Source organism: Cricetulus griseus, chromosome 5 (genome assembly GCF_003668045.3).
Source record: "Cricetulus griseus strain 17A/GY chromosome 5, alternate assembly CriGri-PICRH-1.0, whole genome shotgun sequence".
NCBI lineage: Eukaryota > Metazoa > Chordata > Mammalia > Rodentia > Cricetidae > Cricetulus > Cricetulus griseus.
In genome coordinates this window covers 136,681,626-136,702,863 of record NC_048598.1, presented here as the reverse complement: position 1 = coordinate 136,702,863, position 21,238 = coordinate 136,681,626, and the positions used below count along the sequence as shown (strand labels likewise).

At 36.0% G+C, this 21,238-nt stretch overlaps 1 protein-coding gene across 1 annotated transcript in view; it reads right to left on the bottom strand.

The window, feature by feature from the left end:
* Window positions 1–21,238, bottom strand: part of Mdga2 (MAM domain containing glycosylphosphatidylinositol anchor 2) — a 414,938-nt gene that overhangs the window by 22,471 nt on the left and 371,229 nt on the right. Inside the window, exons 11-14 of the mRNA XM_027416516.2 lie at window positions 14,915–15,092; window positions 13,715–13,735; window positions 8,890–9,045; window positions 8,291–8,449 (exon numbers count right to left, since the gene is read on the bottom strand). Coding sequence (XP_027272317.2) covers window positions 8,291–8,449; window positions 8,890–9,045; window positions 13,715–13,735; window positions 14,915–15,092 — 514 coding nt within the window. The remainder of the gene's footprint in view (window positions 1–8,290; window positions 8,450–8,889; window positions 9,046–13,714; window positions 13,736–14,914; window positions 15,093–21,238) is intronic.

Sequence of the window (21,238 nt, the reverse complement as noted above, 5' to 3'; positions counted from 1 at the left end):
TCAAAACATTTGTGTGTCTGGTTGGTTGGCTGCATGTGCACCCTGATCATGAATCTGTCCATGGATGAAAGTCAATTCTCAGTGTCCTGATGGGGATGCTGGGAACTCAAGTCCTCTTAACCTCTGAGCCATCTCTCCAGCTAAAGAAGAATCTTAAAAGTAGTATTTTCTTACATGCACTCAGTATGCTTGTGATCATATGCCCATGCCACATACAATTAAGAAGAATACAGTCTCTGACTAAAACTGGAAGCAAAAGTCAGTCTCCTAAAACCATTCAAAATACAGTCACTTTTCACTGTTGTCTATGCATAGACATTTCTATCACTATTTTAAAATATTTGAATTGCAGCATATCACACAGTCCAAAAACATTAATGCACTTCTGGTGGAAGAATAAGTAAAAATATTTTTATGAAGAGAGGGTTAATAAGTCATTAACTTCAGATCCTTAAGTACCGTTTCTATATTAAGTTAAATCATCATAAGATCATGTGCCATAGCATTTCAGACACAATTTCATTTTCTCATGCATATGGATTATCAATGTCTGTGCTTTTATTTGAGGATGTCTTATATAAGTTGCCTGTGACACTACTGGAGGTTACTTTTATTAAGTCATTATTCTTGAATTAATTATTAAGACTTATGTGACAGCTTTCCCCACATTTTGTGTCACTTACCAGAGCCCTAGATACAAATTCACTGGGGGACAATAATTAAGTTAGTATTTTCTTATTTGTACAAAGTAAGAAGTTTTCTTGAACTGTCTTCCATTTCCTGTCTATACTCCATATACTTGCTCTTGTTATTCTTTTAATACAAATGAAAGGTAATGTAGCCACTTCAGGTCATCTTTTAAACCCATTAAGCACTTGCTGTTCTGAAGAATCACGTACAAACTATCTTGGTTATTGTTCTCAATGGAACAATCTCAGTGTGACAGATACAGATATTTGTACCAGGAGTTATGAAAACAAAGGGAGCAGAAAGGGCTGACAACAAACACTGAAGATGTCCTTCAGCTGTATTTTGAAGGAAAATACCAATTGTTCACAAAGAGAAAAGGTGTTATTTCTACAATGTAATTTAAAACCTATATGTACTCATAAATGAATATTTATTGAGTGTTTAAGTTAATATTTATACTCAGGATCCCATGCCATGCAAAGAGTCATTGCTTCTACCCTCATGAAGCACAGTTCATCAGGAAGAAGGTCAAAGACTGGGAACTTGAAGAGTGCCAAATGCAATTAGAACAGACTGTCCTTGCTTGCACGACAAGCTTTTTTGACACTGTGACACAAATGTGTCATCTACAAAGTTCCCATCCAAGAACTGCATAGTTGAGTTACAAAATAAAGTTTTACAAATTTGCCAATTGTGTGTTAAGTATACTTTGATGGTGGGCTGCACTCATCGCTGTAAGTGGGCACAACTTGCCCACCACAGCTACAAGTCAGCAAGACTTGTCAGAAGCTGGGGGGAGGGATATGTCCTCAGAGCTTTTATGTTTCAGATTTTAAAGAATGATTTTATCGTGGGCCATGGAGAGTCTGGAAATCAGAAGTCTGATTCTGCACTGCTTGCTTGAAGTAGTAAGATTTGAATGGAGCTTCTCTTTCCTAGCTTGAGACACAGTACAGATTCCTAAGGACTTTGGTGCTCACTCCAACCTTTCCACCTACCAAGTTTTATTCCATTTTACCTTCTTCTAAAACTGTCCATTCTTGAACCTTGTACTTCATATTTATTTTAGAGAAAAGATGAGACTTTCACGTTGCCTGCTATTCTTGCTTTCAGAAATGCACCAGAAGCCATGTTCTTACACAATTATTTTTTTCCTCACTTCACTGGAAGTGGCATTAGCTCCTTTCTTTAGGGTTAATTCCATTATCTAGGCACTACATTCCTGTTTTTTCATAAAAGTTTCTTCCCTGTGGACTTTCAGCATCTCTCAGCTTTCCTTCTTAAATCAGGCCTTCTGTGTGCCCACATCTCTTTGTTCTGTCATTTCTCCTTCACCATTGTAGTTATTAGAATCAGAAAACAATAACTCATTCATTAGTTCTTTTTCATTTCCTCTCGGTGGCTTCACAGTACAATAGGCTTTCCAGAGGCAGAAGCTTGTCTAATTGTCATTTATTCATAAATGTATTCTGTATTTTACTGCTTATTTTCTAGCTTGCATATTTTTTTATTTAACAAACATTTATCGTATTTGGTGACTTCAATGAGATTCAGTTTATTTGGGACTTTAGAGGTTCCTTCAAATCATTAAAGATTAAGTAGTTCACTGGGAGACACATAAGTGTATATATATATATTATTAATAGCTAAAAATCACATTGTGATAGTCAGTTTTAGTTGTCAGCTTGGCATAACTTAGAATCACCAGCGATAAAAGTCTCAGTGAAGGACTGTGTTGATCAGGTTATCGGATGGGCACAGTGATCTTAACTAAGCTAATTGATGTGGGATGACCAAGCCCACTGTGAGGGGACACTTGCTAAGCAGGGATCCTAAACTCTGTAAGAGTAGAGAAATAGAGCTGGTCATAAGCAGAGAGAAAATAAGTATCTATTCGTTTTTTTTATCCCTCTGCTTGCTACTGTGGATGTCACGTGACCAACTGTCTCAAGAGCCTGTTATAACTTCCTCGTAGGACCGGACAATAATCTGAAATTGTGAACTAAAATAAGTCCATTCTTCATGCAGTGATTTTTTTCAGGGTGCTTTATCCCAGCAACAGATAGCAAGCTATGCACATATATCATCTATAAATAAGTTAACCTTTAATCGTCAGCAGATCTTGATAAAGCATCTAACAGCCGCACAATTATACCAGTGTGACAGACAGTCTTGAAACTGCGCCTATCAGCTAAATCTTCTAGCATGAATATTCTTGTATAATTTTCTTTCCTTGGGTAGGGGCTTAGCTATGATAATTAAAACCAATCAAGACAATGTGAAGTCAATTTGGTGACTAATTTATAAATATTTTCAGCATCCATTTTCTCTCTCTATTGCATGTTGCTTGCTGCGAAAGAAGCCTGCTTCACAATATAGAACAGCTCAGTAGAGACAGTTATTCATACTCCAAAACCAAGGGAAACCTCTAGACAACAGCCAGCAAAACATTACTGTCCTAAGGCCTAAGGGTAACATTTAAGTGGCCTTTAATGAGAATCTTTCCCAAGTTAACTCTTGAAATTGGGCTGGAGTCCTTTCTTGTACACTAATAACAACTGCAAAAAAATGATATTGAGCCATAGACACCCAAGCAAACTACATGCATTCTAGTGGCCCAAAGACACCGTAAGAGAAAAGTTCAGTTTAAATAACAAGGTTTTTTTTGGGGGGGTTGTAAATTAGTCATACAGCAATGGCTATATAATATAAGGCATCAGATTTTTACTTTAGTGGAATTGCTTAATTTTTGTATTGTTAGATGATGCTGACTGTCAATATGTTACCTGTTAGTAAGATTGCAAGACATAATTACAACTAACAAAAAAGTTATAAATGAATTAGGATATCATACATCCAGAAAAAGCCATTTTGGAATCTTTTTTATAAATAATCCATATAACCAAAAATACTATTTGCAAAATAAATGATTGCAGAGGTATTAGGTTTACAGATAAATGAGGGTCTGAGTTAATGTACCAAGATAGTAAACATACCTCAAAGATAATGTAGGCTCAATTCTAAATCATTTCAACAAAGCTGATGTCAACACATACAATGTAGGCCTTTTTCCTTGCTTTCCCAATGTACATGAAGTTATGTTTATATGACTTTGCAGTTTACTAAGTGTGTAATGCATTTTGCTTGTGAACAATATCTATACCTTAATTAGAATGCTTTATTGATAATGTATACTTACAGTCAGCAGCCTTCATAGAAATTGTCACTGTTACAAGGCCTTATCTTGATGTTGACAGCTGCTAACTGACCACTGTGGGGGTTTCAGAAGGTTGGCTGGCTAAGTCAATGTCTTAAAATATACAGCAGCAAAGTTTGCCACATTGATTGATGTTTGCTTTTACAAAAGATTTCAGGGTAGCATGCGACACTGTTTGACAGCACTTGATTCACAGCAGAATTTTCTCAAAATTAACATCAATCCAAGCAAGCCTTCTCGCCCTTTTATTGGCTAAGTTTAAGATGCCAGTTGCTGACCTCTTTTGTTGTCATTTCAACATTCTGTGGAACCTCTTCAGCAGTAGATTCTACCTAATCAACTAATGTACGTGAAGCAGCTCCTTGTGTGGAAGAAGCCACATACATCTGCACCGTGAATCCTTTCCAGATAAACTGTAGTCCAGCAGCTGAAGACTCAGAAAACAATTACACTTAAATAGGTGCCAAGTTTGCATCTTTTTCTTGTCCTCCAGAAGGGATGTATAAACAGGTATATGGTGAACAGAAATTACCTTTCACTGTCAGCTCTTGGGTGGTCAGGGGCATTGTCACTGAGCAGTAATACTTTCAAAGGACTATCGTTTTCCTTCATAGTTGACCACTACTGTAAGTGAAAAACCTCAGTAAGCTATTTTCTACACACATATGGGGTCACTCAGCATTTCTTAGTCTATTTACAAAACACTGGGGCAGTAAATTTAAAATGCATAGTGTCCCTAGGAATCTCAGGATGGTATGTGAACTTTCACTTCAGTGAGAAGTCACCAGCTGTATTAATCCTTTCGCCCTAATGTGGGTGTGAGTCTGACCTTTGAATCCAGGGCTTGAATTAACCTCTCTATGAAACCTTTCTAGCTATGAAAGTCCTTGATGCATTTTTACTCTGTGTAACCCTTAGTGCTCTAGATTGAGAGTCTGCTGTTTAATGTACTCACTTTCCTCATTCATTAAAAAGAATCCTCTGGAAAACATGCTGCAGTTTTTACATCAGCACTTGCTTCACACTGAACTATGATTTTGTCATTGTGTTACGGGGAAAATTTCTGATCTTAAACCTCTTGCATCAACTACTTTCAAGATCACCTTTGTAGTTTCTTACATGTTTTAAGTAAAGAGTTAAAGTCTTATTCTGTGTTAGTCTTTGACCTAACAGAATGCTGTACCTGGTTTGATCTAACAGATCATTGAATGTTTCATTGCATCAGCACAAGCCTGGCTTGTTTATTTGGCATTTGTGAGCTCATGAAGCGGCACTTTTGATGTCTCCAGGTGCTTTTTTTGTTTCTCTGCACTGACAACTTGGTAGTGGTTTGCTTCAACAAACTTAGTGTGTAACCCTCCTGAGCTCTTCTCATGCCTTCCTCTCTTCCACTTGAACATTTGCAGGCCACTTTCAGGATATTGATTGACCTAAATTCAATGAGTTAAGAGTCAAGGCCTAAGGAAGCTGAAGAAGAGGAACACTTGGAGGAACAACCTGAGCAAGTAACAGGAAGAACACCATCATTTGGGGCATATATTCTGATCACTTCAAATAGAGTAGTTTCATCAATGACAGTGGATCATAGATCATTAAAGCAGATACAATAAGACTAAGGAAATTTCAAATATTTTGACAATTACCAAAGTACAACACAAACAAAAGGACTGAAGGAATCCCTGTTGCATGACAATGGCACACACAAAGGTGAAGAACACTCCTGAAAAGAAACACACCTTCTACTAAACCTTTTTCAAGGCTAACTAACATATCGGAATTTCAAAGATGTGGAGAATTTGGGATGTTGCAAAGCCACAGATAAGTTATCTAGGGGCATCTTTATCACTACTCTTAATAGTCATTAATTTCCTTCCTCTGTACACGACCCAATATTTTTACAGCCATCAGATAAATCCGTTGGTATGTATGAATAGAAACCTAGTTTATAACCAACTGAAGAGTCAAGAGTGCTTTCAGATGTCATCTGAAGCCCATAGCTGAGACTTCATTGCCTTGCTATAGCCCACAGCTAATATTGCTACAAATGTATTTTAAAAGTACCTTGATTTGTTCTGTTACTATAAAGGCATCATCAAACTGTTCCTGCTTTGGAACACTGAATACAGAAAAATCTAAATCTGTGTTGCTGGGCCACAGTCACTCATACTGGTTCCAGATTAAACCACCTCTCCTCTTTGAGGTGAGAATTATGTGTTTCAGTCAACACAAACCTGATTCAGAGTTTCCCAGCTTTCCATTTCTAAAGAATGCAGTATCTCATAGATGCAATAAAATAAATTGTAATAAAACAAAGTGATGGGGAAGTACTTCTGTGTTTGTTTATCTTATTGATTGTTAAATAAAATACTGTTTGGCCAATGAGACAGCAAGTAGACGGGACTAGGAGTCAAAGAGGATTCTGGGAAATGTAATAGAGAAGTGTGATCCAGGCAGGAAGTGACATAGCAAGGAGACTCATATTTAAGTGAAGGAGAAACAGGAAGCGCCCCCTTTTTTTCCCCCTCCTGCTCCAGCGGCAAGATGTGATCCCAGCAAGGAGGGACGCCAATAAGGTGTCCGATAAGATAAGTCTTATAAAATATATGGGTTTGTGATGGTTGGGACTGAGTTAGCAGATGGGAAGTCCTAGTCATTGGCCAGGCGGCTTTGTGCCTAGAACAAGTTTCTGTGTGTTCATTTGGGCCTAACTTGGGCGGGTGGATGGCACGGAGCACACACGTGGCGGTGGGGCTCAGGCGGCTTTTGGCGGAAAGATTTATTGTAACAACAAAGCATTCTATCTGGCTCTAGTTTAATACACAGCCTAGGACAAGTATATTTACTTAGATTTCAGCAATTTTTGTGCCTATTCTCTATTTAGAGGATGCAAGTTATAGACCTGGAACCTAACCTGCTACTCTTGAGCACCTGAGAAATAATTGAGAAATGACATCATAAGGCTCATAATGACAAAAATTTACTCGGAAGAAAATCAGATGCCACAAATAGTCTGAATAAGAGCAGTGGAGACACTGATGGATATTTGCTAAGAGTGAAGGGAAGGAAGCGAAGTTAGATGGTTGTTAGAAGTAATTTGAATCTCATAAATATCTGGATCATTTTAAAGGAATCACAAAAAGTTCTGGTCTCATGTATCAAATATATATATATATTTGATATATATATATATATATATATATATATATATATATGTGGGGGTATAATCTTAGTTTTAGGATTATATACTTGATATTTTTACCTGTTTCTAGATAAATTATGAAAGGGTAGAGGAAATTTTTAAAATATATTTTAAATATGATAAGTATAATACATATGATAAACAAAAAGGAAAAAAATATATCTGAGCTAATTCTACCATTAATATTTTCTTCTGATACTAAATGAGGGGAGTAAGAATTTTGAGATGAACCACTCCTTTCATAGTTAATACAGAGGAAGACCATGGTTATTTATGCCTAAGCTTTTACAGCACTTTTCCTGTTTCTGTTCTATACCCCAATGGTATTAGTTATCTGTGTAGTATTCAGTTCCATAGTCAAAAGCCTCCTGCTTCTTATTGGTAGAGTCTTCAATAACTCACTGTGGCTACCAACTCACTGTCACAAGCTTAGCCTGGCTTTCATTAACCTCCAGGAAGTCTTCCTGCAGAGCAGTGGCTAGGTCCAGCTTCCAAAGTTGAATTATGACTTCACTATCAGCTGTGTGTTGGGTATGGTAATCAAAACCCTGTATTTCAGTGTCTTTATCTGAGAAAGAGGATAATTATCTTAACAAGCTCAAGTGTTTATTGTGAAAATTAAAAGAAATAACCATGAAGTGCCTTTTATCAGGGCTATTTGACTATCAAACAATCAGAAGACTATGGTCTGTTACCTCAGAGAAGGTTGTGATTATGGTGTTATAAATGCAAACTAGCACTATCTGAAACATGAATTATTATTTCCATTTTGCATATAAGGGAGCTAAGAATACACATTCAAAATGATTTCTGCAAAATCTAAAGATGACTCTGTGCTTCTACCATAGTTCCCCTTGTGTCTGTTGTGTTCCAGGTTGTGGGCACTTTTCACTTTAATTGATATCTATCCAGTCTTGGCACTTGCTGCTGTACTGGGGAAGTTTTAACACAAGAGTACAAAGAGAGTGAACTCTATTGATGGGCTGCCTGACTCAGGACTCAAAGGGGGCAATGATGCTCAGTCTGAAAACTCTTGTCTGAGTGTTGGAATTGTAGGATGGGAGGACATCTATAGGCCAGTCATATAAAAAATTACAGTATTCTCTGACTAAAGCTGTCTTCATGCAGTGTATGAAACTTTATTAGGATTGGTAATCAGAAAGTAGAACATTTTGTTATCTTACCTATATGTTGCCCATACATGTGGTAGAAGAAACTGAAACAATATGCAGTGTTTGTTGGCCCATAGGGATTTTTGGGAGCTATGCTGAAAACTGGGCTGAGAAGTCGAGCCTTTTCGCCTTCTAGTCTGGGTCTAGATGTCTCAATGTACATATAAAAACCTGAAAGTAGGAGAAGCAAGTATTGAAGTGCATTCTTATGAGGAAACAGAATGTTATTGTGACGTTTCAGAGCTTGGATTCAAAGTCAAGGTTGATACTATTGTATAAATCTCATTTATGAAAGCAGCATGGCTATGTACAATTATATTTTATCATGATTTTAACAGAAAAATAAGATGTAAAGAACTGAGAGAAATGATAATTTTAGAGATAATTAGCACAAAAATAAACAATAACACTCCGATCTCTCAACTCTGCTTATCACGGAGTTTTGAGAAAACAATAATGACCACACCCTTTAGAAATAACTTAATTGTAAAGATATAATGATTTACTGTATGATTCTCAAGTACATAGGTCACTACACACTTGTACTGCACATTGAGAACATTTCCAGCTCTGTCATTGCTGTGTGCACACAGCTCTGTAAATCCCCCTACCTTCTTTGGAACCACTGCGATCAGCATTGGGCCCCGTGTTAGGAGTGTATTTTGTATTTCTTGTCGCAGTACTTTGTTTTGTCCAGTCAAAATTATCAGTATCATCTTGAGTGAACAAACAAATATTACCATCTTCAAATCCACAGTGAAATTCTCCTGTTAACACATTTTAATTAAAATAATAAATATTAATTAAATTGAGCATTGTAATGGTTTATTAGAAAAATTTCAAATACTGCAATGATTGCAGTACAGAAATGACTTCAGAGTCTTAATGGCACAGTTATCACCAAATATAAAACTAGTAAAATTTTTGGTGAAAAAGAGTAATGATTTTCTTAGGTTATTTTAATTTTACAAACTAGTAAGCTTTATTCTGGCATTTCCATATGCACACACAATGCCCTTTGATTGTATCACTCTCTTCCCATTTAACCGGCATGCCCTTTCTGCTTTTCTCTTTCATATTCCCTATAGTTCCCACAGAGTACCATCTTATTTTGCATTAAGGCAGTATCTTACTACATAATTAAGGCCCAAATCTTTTGTTCAGAAGCAAACAAATTACTCAAAATAATAAAACAATTCACATTTGACTTCTGACTGGAGAATTTTCCTAACTTTGTTTTTTAATGTAGTGGAACAGTTGAGGCAGAAGTGGTAATTAGGAAATAAACTTTCGAAAACAGGAATGGTGGCACAAACTCATAATTCCAACACCAAGGAAACTGCCATAGGAGAACCACCATGACTTAAACTGCACAATAAATCCCAAGATAGCCTTTACTATAGATAAGACCTTGTCTGAAGAAACAAAAGTAAAGAAAGCAAGACTTATGAATTCACCTGATAGCATTTTAAGCATGTACACCTTGAGCGTGTAATTTTTTATGCCCTGTCCTCTAGAAATACTCTTCTATACGCACATCTGCGACTCGGTGTGTTTGCTTAGGGCAAGGCAACAGTAAATTGCTTTTAAAGCAGTCATCATTCATGCTTGAGTTGAATGTGGGTTTGCCAGATGTGTGAAATCCACTTGAAGTGAATTTTATAAAATAACTTTATGTAGACCCCGAGGAAGGACCGGGAGTTTTTGATGCCTGCCATATGCTGAGTGAATTCAGAGAGAGACTTTTTCCACTTGCCACTAAATAGTGGTGGTGTTAATCCTATAATAGAAGATTTTTTTACTGGGATATATCCTGCTTCAAAAAGTGTATACATAGATGATCTGGTAAATTCCATCAGAAACATGAGTTGGGTGTAGCAATTGAAAGAATGTTAAATGTAGTACATATTCTTCTAGTCCACAAAATAAAGGACTCTGAAAATGTCAGTACTCTTCACTGTGAGTCTCACAAATGAGAAAACTTGGGTTCTGTCAGCTTTACTTGTTAAAAATAAACTCCACAAAGACTCCAGCTTTGCTGAAGTTCACAGAGAAAGAAACATCTAAAGACTCCCCCGCTGGAGTCCCTAGCACCCTTGCAAAGGGGTAGATCCAGTAGTCATCCTCAGGAAGGGGGAGCCTGGTTAGGATCAATTACCAGTTAAGTGAAGTCTCTTTCTTTACATTTAAGGAATATGTTTTTGTCAGATTAAACAGTTGCTGTGTATCTGTATATTTACTTATATTCTATCTAGATGGACATGTTCTAAAAGGACAATATTCTACATAAAATATTTTATTAAAAAACTATATTTCTTTATGTAAGTGTGTGTGTGTACCTTCAGTGTGGGGGTATTCCTGGAAGCCAGAATAGCTGGTGTCACGGGATGCCATGAGCTATCTGATTCAGGGACAGGGAACTGAACTCAGCCACTTTGGTAGTTCAGTAAATGTTCTTAACCACCAGACCATTCCTCCAGCCCAACACATCTTTCAGGCACATATTTCTGGTACTGGTTTTATAGGAAAGAAGACAGGATCTTAGAATGCTATCGGTCAAAAGCATAACATTTGTGACAGTACTGTGGCGATATATATGCTCATTTCTCCTGATGTTTTTTTAGGAACACTGCATAGTTCCTTTACTTGAGAGCTTTGATCACAAAGGAGACTGTTTGTAAATGTCTTCAGTTGTTTAGTCTCATATATTACTTATGAACAAAAGGAGGTCAAAGAGCAAATGGAAAGATGTATTTCAGAATTCTTGTAAAAACTTATGCTGTGGTGTTTAAAATTAAGTACAATAGGGCTGGAGAGATGGCTCAGCAGTTAAGATCACTGGCTATTCTTCCAGGGGACCAAGTTTGGTTCCCACCTTGCACATGGCTGCTAACAACCATCTGGAACTCCAGTCCCAGGAGTTCCAATGCTATCTTCTGTCTTCTGAGGACATGGCACACAAATAGCATACATCCAGACAAAACACTCATACATATCAAATAAATACATTTTTAAAAAGACCTGGTGAGAACCGTTTTTAAAAAATTAGGTAAAGTGGGGTTTTTTGGTTTTGTTTTTCAAGACAGGGTTTCTCTGTGCAGCCCTGGCTGTCCTAGAACTTGCTTTGTAGACCAGGCTGGCTTTGAACTCAGAGAACTGCCTGCCTCTGCCTTCTAATTCTGGGATTAAATTGCAGTAAATTGACTTTTTAGAAGCATAAAATAATTTTATGATTTTCCTATCACTTTAAATTGGATAATTACACATATATGCAAGGAAGACTTCATATAAAGTTTATTCAATAAAGAATATTTGAAAAATAATGCACATTCACTGAGCTCCATAAACAGCAAAAGTCTGTGTAATACTGGATTTTAAAAGATCTCACAAATATGAAAAAAAAAGAAACCTGAGAATTTCTCAAAGGCAGACAAGTAATATTCGACTACATTTTCAATTTTTGATAGCATTCTGATTATAACACGATTTTCTCAATTTAAAGACTGTGACACTTTGAGAGAGAAAGGCACCAGAGCTTGGTGTGTTTGAAGGTTTGATCCTTAGTTGGTGGAATAGTTCCAGAGGATTAGGAGGTGTGGCCTTGTTGGAGGAGGTGTGTCACGGGGTGTGGGCTTAGCGGTTTCAAATGCTCACATTATTACTGTTGGTGTGCCACGCCCCTTCAACTCATGCTTGTAGATCAGATGTAGGCTCTCAGCTACTGCTCCTTCCTGCTACCATGCTACCTGCCATAATAGTTATAGACTCCATGGAACCATGGAGTTATAGAACCCTCTGGAACCATGAATCTGAATTATATGTTTTTGTTTTGTTTTGTTTTTTTCAGTTGCCTTGGTCTCTTCATAGCAGTAGAAATAAAATTTTAAATACTCTACATTATGTGATCTCCAACAATTTATTGTATTTTGCCAAATATATTACAATATGGTAAAGAAATAACAAATTAGAAATAAAAAGCCTGGGACTCCATATGTGTACCAACCTATTCTATTTTTGCAGGGCCTGCAAAAATTGAGCCTTATATGAAAAAAAAGTGTTCTCTAGGACTGATATTGAAATTAATAAATAAGTATTTCATAGTAAATCCTCTTCTTACTTCAAATTATTTGCAGAGACAGGTGTTGGTTAATCATCATCGTCTACATACTAGATTTAGAATCATCTAGGAAACACATCTTTGTATATTCCTTGGGGTTTTAGTCTAGAGGTTTAACTGGGGAAGGAAACTCCCCCCTGAATATGGGTAGTACCACCTCATGGGCTGGGATCATTAGATGAAAGGGGGAAGGGGAAGAACTTGAAAGGCAGCAACACTCATGCATTTGTTTCCTGACGTTAGATTCCAGAGCCATGCCTTCCTGCCATAGAGAACAGTATCCCTATTTATATCATGAGAAAACACGAGTCCTGTTCCCCTCAAGTTGCTTCTACTAGGTAATGAATATGGGATGTTTTTATGTGTGGCACTAATTTTGAGGTATATGCACACAACTCTTCATCGTGTATTTATAAAATGCAATGTAATGCAAAATTCAAAATTCAAACCAAAATGGGATCAAATATATTAGAACTTATATTTACATAAATTTAGTGACTTGTGACCAGGTGTGGTGATGCATGTTTGAAATACTTATATTTAAGTGGTAAAGACAGAATGATGATCTATGTTCTAGGCTACACTAGACTATGTAGTGAGGCACAGCTTTTAATAGATACAATGCTAAAGTAAAATATTATCATGTATAAGGAAAACCTCAAATACAAATCAAGGGATGGAGTGATGGCTCATTGAATAAAATCACTTTCAGCACATACATGGTGACCTGAATTAAAACCCAGGGTACTATGGTATAAGTAGAGAATTGATTCAGGAAAGTTGTCCTATGACCTCCACAGAAGCAAACTGGGAACAGCTGTACCCCACCACACACACCATATACACACATTATGCACACATATGCATTAGCAATAATAATTATTACTATAGTAAATGGCTTTACTAAGTAACCTTAATCTTTATGAGAAAAAGACGACAAATCCAGAATCAAATCAAAGAAGCACAACAGCAAAGTGGACACACAAATGATATTCCACAAAAACTAAAATGAATCCCACAGTGAATCCAGAACAGTGAATGTTAATTAGTTTGGGGAAATGACTCCACATTTCCTAACTTAGCTAAATGTATAAGAATCTATTATCACTATCAAATTATTTGTTTTTAATATCTGATAAAACCGTAACCACTGAACTTTAAAGTGCATAAGAATGCCAACCATTCTGTTTCAAAATCGTTGTTTTATACCAAGTAAAACAGTTTTTTTTTTTACCTAATGTTTGTACATTTATATGTATTCCATTTTTCTTCACTATGTAATATAATATTATTTCTCAAGTGAAAAATAATATACTTACTCAAATGAGGGTTTACAGGTGCTAGAAGAGAAGAAAAACAAGAAAAGAGAGAAAAAATATAAGCAAGGCTTAGAAGTCATATGTAAATAAAAATCTAATAGGCTACTCAGAATCCTATAGTTTCTTCCAAAATCTAGTGATGGCAGTGGGCAATTATATCTGCAGTGTATTTTGTTGTATGGGACGGAGTGCATTTTACTTTCAGCTTATATTAAGAACTTCGAAGTACTACAAAGATCAACATTAGAGAGCACAGGGGCATTGATCGCTTTCCAATCAATGGCATTGTTAAATTTTTATACCATAACCAGTGCTAAACAAACCCAGAAGCCAAACAGAAGTCATGGGTAAAATAATCCATAATCTAGATGAACTGAGAATGCAAGCAGTTATTCAAGAGATTCTACTTTCTATTACACCCACTTTTACTGAAAATAGCGAAATATAAAAATAATGAAATTCTTAAATCATGTCATGTGTCTGAAACAAATAAATACATCAGTACTACTTTGTTTAATTGAATTAAAATATACATACACACAGAAATTTCAGAACACAGATTTACCAAGTGGCACAATACATTTTGGACATTTTGTGCAGAAAACAAACAAAAACAAATCTTTGAGAAAAACAATTATGACTTCCATAAAAATGGCATCCTATTTCTATTGAAGAGAAAATAAAGATTTCAAGTTTTACTAACAAGTAAAAACATTTCTACTCTACAGTGTAACAGGGAAAGTGTCTATGGGTCATCAGTTATCACTCAGAGCAAACTGCTTTGGGTATAACAGACTTGCTGTTTCTTCCTAGAATTACAATGGCCGGTAATATACCTTGTGGAAATTCTGGTTCATCATTTATCATCATTTCCCTAGTGTCTGGCTAGCCACCATGTTAAACTTGCAAATTTTTAAAAAGCAAAACACACAAGCATGTAGAATAAGCACCTTCACAAGAACATTTAGACCAATGGTTCCCAACCTGTGGGTCATGACCCCTTTTCAAAGGGTCACCTAATACCATCTGCATAGTAGACATTTACATTAAGATTCCTAACAGTAACAAAATCACAGTTATGAAGTAACAACAAAAATAATCATATTGCCGGGGTCACCACAACATGAGGAAGTGTATTAAAACAAATATTCCACATAATTTCTTACACAAATATTTGTAAAATTAAAAAAAGCTACTCACCAGTATATTTGATTACACGAATTGTTGAATCTCCTTCACCAAATTTAGTGAGAGGAGTTAGTCGGACTTCATAGGCCTCTGGTTTAATTAGTTCAGTCAAGTTATATGTAATTAGTTCTCCCTTTTGAATATTCCCATTTATTTTAATCTCCTGTTCCCACCAACGTTGTTGTCCAGCCTGAAATAAAAATGATTGTATAATAATGTTTCTAGCAGCTAATTTAAGATTACTTGCTTTTTCCTAAGGAAATGAAAAGCAGTTTGGAAGTTTATTAAACTTCATTTTTGGAGTTTATTAAACATCTCATATTTTATACATATGTCATATATATGTATATTTTATAAATACATATATTTTATAAAATCTTTTGCTGATGTTTCTTGATAACTGCAAAATTATTAGAGGTTAATTACATAGATTCAATTGATTTGAATGGATCATTTTATATTGAGAGTTGGATCATTTAAACAAAGACCATCATTTGATGTTTGAAGAGGTGTATATGTAACTACGTTTAACATAAATTATTGATGGTGTGTTAGATTCTTAAACCACTGTAACTTCTTTATCATATCAACGAACATATACACTGTAGATCTAATAGTTTCTAGGCAGAACTGTAGGTATGAGAGTTATAACATATGATAAGTATTTCCTTGAAACTTGCAGTCCATTGAAATCAGAGAAATAATGAAGACGGAAATAAAACTCACTATAAAATGATTTCCAAAGTTATATATGTAAATAAAAATTCCATGTGATGAAGCAAATGTCAGTGGAAAGGATCCATCTCTAAGTAAACACAGGGCCACTCCATAAGAATGATGTTTGGTTCTTAATAGATAAAGTCAGGTATCTGCCATTGGGTTCAGGAGGATGCACATGTAAGGGACTTTGAAATAAATTTTTCTAGTGGAGCAAAAGGGATCAAAACATGACTGAGGCAAGCTGAAAAGGGAATGAGTGTCATACAGTATGCTACACTGAATACACAGTGCTCAGAAAATTTTATGATTAATTTGTGGTCGGGGGGCACTAGGTACTGAACTCAAGGCCTCAATCATGATGGCAAGTGCTCTCTGAGGTACATCCTTTAGCCTAGGTCAGACAATTTTACACAACATAAATATAAATTATGAATAAACCAAATGTGGTCTTAGTAAAGACTCTTCCAGAGTTTTAAAAAGAGCCTCTTTTAGTAATTCCATTAATTTTAACCTATAACCAATAACCTAGTAGAGCAATTAAGAAATATTAAGCACTTATGAAATAAATTATGAAATAAATAGTTTCTGTCATGCAACTTCCCATTTGATTTGTTCCTCAATAGTCAAGAAATGTTCAACATTAAGAAATCTGATAAAGGAAGAAGAATAAGTTTGCTTTATGTGGAGAAACACTGGACAAACAAACATTTATTTACAGCAAAACTATTGATTGGCTAGAAACAAGAACTTGATTAATCCCATGAATGAATTGGAGCATAAATCTATAAGATGCTTAATTAATATTATTCATTTATTGTAATTGTTTATTTTGGAATTGAAAATGAGAAAAGAATATTGTGTCTTACCTAGTCACAATCAGAAACAAGAAAGCACTTAGTAATAGAGATTGTGGACTTGTCCTCATCCTTATAGAAGCACTGGGTCTTTCAATTTCTCAGATTCTCTCTCCTTCCCTCTTTCCCTCTTATGTGTATATTTGATTTTCCCTCATACAAATAATACCTCTTCTTCATTTCTGATTCATGTGACTATATTTTTCTAACATTTTAAATTTTATTAATTAAATTATTGCATCTTATTCATTAGCATTCTTGATAGGTAATTATAGATTTATTTATTGTTGCAAGTTGAGGTTTTGTTTTATTTTAATATATTTTGCTTGCTTATTCAATTATCATGCATTTTTTACTCTTCCTAAATCCAATAATACAGATGAAAGTGAGGTGAAAGATAATAGGCATAGCTTATTTATAATAATTTCTGCTACTGTCCATACCTAAAATATATTACATATGCTCTAGTTTGTGGTAATGTATGCCCCCTGCCCCCTATATTTTTTAAATTATGTGCTTATCATGTGACTGATAATTCCCCTACTGGGGGATGTTTGGGACTAAAGTCAAAGATATAGTCTTTTAGCGACATACCTTTGTTCTGACATGCTCCTAAGGGCATCAAGCAAGGCCATTTGTTCTTTGACTGTGAAATCCTTTGATAGCACAGATAAAGGTGAAAAAAATTCCCTAGTTCCACTTGTCATAGGTTTTCATTTTTGTTTCTATCAAATTGTTAAGAATCAAAGTTCAGGTTTGCCTTGGTGGTGAGCAGTTGAGGACAACACTTGTTTGAATAGGAATTCTCCTTACTATTGTGGCTGATGATTTACATGTTTGCTCAGATTTTCTCTTTCCTCTCTCTCTCTCTCATTCTCTCTCTCTCTCTTTCTCTCTCTCTCTCTCTCTCTCTCTCTCTCTCATCTCTGTACACACATATACATGAATTTCTTATATGTACACATATTTGTGTATATATATATATATATATATTGTTTCCATATACTATGTATGTATGCATAGTGTGTACATTTACGTACATTCATATGAATAGTGATTTGTTCTCTGAAGGTGGATTTGGTCCTAACTAGAAAGCTTGGATTCCTACTGTTCTTATACTTCTACTGTTGTATTTCTGAAAATGGAAATCTCTAATGTGTGTAGTGTTTGTGTTTCTCACTAATTTTGTCTTGAAACTCACTGCACTTAAAAAAAAAAAAAGGAAGCAGAAGCAGACACCCACAGTAAGCACTAAGCTGAACTCCTGGAATCCAGTTGCAGATAGGAAGGAGCAATGGAGTCAAGACAAGGCTGGTGAAACCCACAGAAACAGGTGACCTGAAAAAGGGGGAGCTCATGAACCCCAGACTGATGGCTGGGAAACTAGCATAGGACTAATTCAGACAACCCTGAACATGCCTGTGAGGAGGCCTTGGCAATATGTGGGGCCTCTGGTAGTATATCAGTATTTATCCCTAGCATACAAATGGACTTTAGGAGCCCATTCCACATAGAGGGATACTCTCTCAGCCTAGACACAGCGAGGGGAGGGCCTAGGCCTTGCTCCAAATGATGTGACAGACTTTAAAGATCCCCCATGGAATGCCTCATCCTCCCTGGGACGCAGAAAGGGGATGGGATAGGGAATTTGTAGGGGGACAGGGGAGGATGACAAAGATCCTGACAAAGAACTACAGACAATTATGGGAACTAAGAAACTCTGGGAGTGGGAGAAGCCATCTTCCCTAGAGAACAGCACATCAATTGGATTTATACTATCAAATGGTCAGTCCTGAAAATGTATACATACAAGTGATGGGGGATGGCCTTCTGTATAATTGTTTCTCTCATTGGTTGAGGAATAGAACACTGATTGGCCAGTAGCCAGGCAGAAAGTATAGGTGGGGCTATCAGTTGAGGAGAATTCTGGGGAGAGGACACAGAGAGAGGCTGCCAGAGAGATTCCGTGTAGCCATCAAAGGAGTAGCATGTCTCAGCATTCTCCAGTAAGATAAGGACACATAGAAATACATAGATTAATAGAAATGGGTTAATAATTAAGAGACACCTATCCAATAAGAAGCCTGAGCCATTGGCCAAACAGTTCACAATCAATATATCTCTATGTATTTATTTAGGTGCAAATGGATGTGGTACCAGAGGGGAAGGAAACTCTTCTGCACACAAGTAATATATTTACTGATCAGATTGTATTTACATACTTAGAATTATATGAATATATATTACACACACAACAATAATTAATAAAAACCGGCCAAAGACCATAAATCAGAGTAAGATAAATGGTGGAGGTACAAGAAAAGAGTGGGAGAGAAGAAAGGAAAAGAGGAAAATGATGTAGTTATATTTAAATGTAATAAATAAAACATGGAAATAAAAAAGACAAAAGAGAGGAGATAAATATTACTATGGGTAAAGTAGAAACTCACAATTGATCAGCATACAGAGAATGAGTGTCTGTGGAGTACTCAGCCACATATAGGACATCTGTATGTCCTGCCCTTTCTCAAGGCTCTGAGACTATTGAGGGAGATTGCAGAAGCCATAGATCTGGGAGCATCAAAGGAAACAGTGTCTTCTGGAAATGCCATGAACTCACAAAAGCTTTGTGGTTGTGTGCCTAGGAGCTTAGAGTATCACAGTGAATATTCTAATATGAACTGAATGTGGTGGGACGTTTACAACCCCCACCACTGATGGAGGAACTATGGACATCTGAGAGCTTCTAGGGAAGGAGAGTGGTTCTTTTTTTAAGGTTGTAGTCCCTGCTAGGTCAACACCACACCCATTAATATATGGCCTGCACAAACTGGACTTTGTTGGTTATTCCAAAAAAGGCAAGAAGTTTGGAGGGTTGGAGGTAGTGGTGGATTTGGAAGGAGTTAGTGAGAGCAGGAGGGGTGAACATGATCAAAATGCATTGCATGAAACTCTCAACAAATTAATAAAATCATCTATTTTAAAACTCTGCTGTCATTAGCATTCCTATTAAAGAGGATGCATAAGCCTGAGATTTGAATAACTGTTTGTACCACACAGAGATAACCTGAATATATTAAAATTCTTATAAGTAAACAAGAAGCAGAATTCAGTGACAAAATGACTCAGGTAATAGGTATTTCACAGATGAAGAAACTCCAATAACTAATTAATTAGGGAACTCTAAGTCCTCACAATGAATCAATGAAATAGAAATTAAATCCACATTATTTCACATAATCAGATAGACTAAAGTATTAAAAATGTAACAGTACTAAAGTTCGGTGTAGCCATAAAACAATAAGAAACTTTAAGAATGTCAGAACCTATGTGCAAGAAATGGAAGTGACTGTTACTCCACCTCACTAACAAATAAGACTGTAAAGGTGCTGTGGATTCACACAGGAGGTTGGAAAACGTTGACTCTGTACAGGATTTATGACACAGTAGACATCTATCTTAGAGCCCTGGTTCCTCTTAGCTCCATATCTCATGGGATAACAAATCACCAGGCTGATGGTACTTATGGTTTCATGTGTCTGAAGGACCCTTAGTTTTCAAAGCCCTACGTCTTTAACAGGCAGCAACCAAACCAACCCAACGTATTTATATCTTTATTATGCTGCACATCAAACCTTTCCTGTACTCCAGAAAGGGAAATTATTCTCTGAGGAACTTGAAAAAACATGACTATAATAAAATGACAAAGGGTGTCTGTCCACACGAGACATGCAGAAACACATGTCTGCAAAAATCTGTCTTGCAAGCATACAGCCATGCTGGATATGTAAACTGTATGGCACTAAAATGTTACAGTTTAACAGGTGATTCTTATACTCAGTGACAGGGATATTCATAACAGAGGAAATATAGAAAATGGTATAAGAAAAAAGTACATAAAAGTATAAAAATGAAATAGTCTATCTCTAAAATGTCTCTGAAATCCATCTTTTTCGTCAAAATATGTTAATGTAAATAACAATTCTTCTGTCTTTAAATATTATGTTTTATACCTAGGAGCTTAAGGCAAAGGTGTAATTATTTCAAAAGTAAATAAAATAAGCTGAACTCTTTCAGACAAATGGATAAAGGCAAATACGATTGTAGATAAATCAAAATACAGTGTTCTGGACATGTAAGTTTAATACAACCCCTATTTGTAGTACAACCAGAGGGAAAAATTGTAGCTATTACATTGATACAATAAAGGTTCTGTTCAAGTACTTCATTTAGTGTGTGGCTATGTTGATGTTACCCATCCTGAAGTCAATAAAGGCACATGTGTATTTAAAAAGCAATGCCTTTAGTCCACGCCTTTACTTTCAAGCTGTGATGAAAGTATACCATTCAGTAGTTGAAAGCATATGTAATTAAATACTTTGTATTGCATATCAGCAGCAATACAAAAATACAAGTGGAAAACCGAAAGTCTTGTTTCTACAAACACATGAATGTACAATTATACCTACTTATTGAGGATGAAACCACCAAGTGCTTGAAAACAAGGGATCCAAACCATAAAAACAGAAACAGCTTTAATCCAGCCCTCCTGTGTGCTGAGGAACTCAAGTGTTAAAATTTTTCATGTTGATTTAAAAATCCATTTCATTTAATAGCCATGTTCCTTCCGCATAACTTAGAGCTAGCTGATGCCCCAAAGTCCTCACAATATGGCTTTTTATTAAAAACTGTGGTTTGTGGTTTTATTTATTTATTTAATTTTTGCCACATGGGGTTATTAAATAGCTATTGTTGAAAAGAT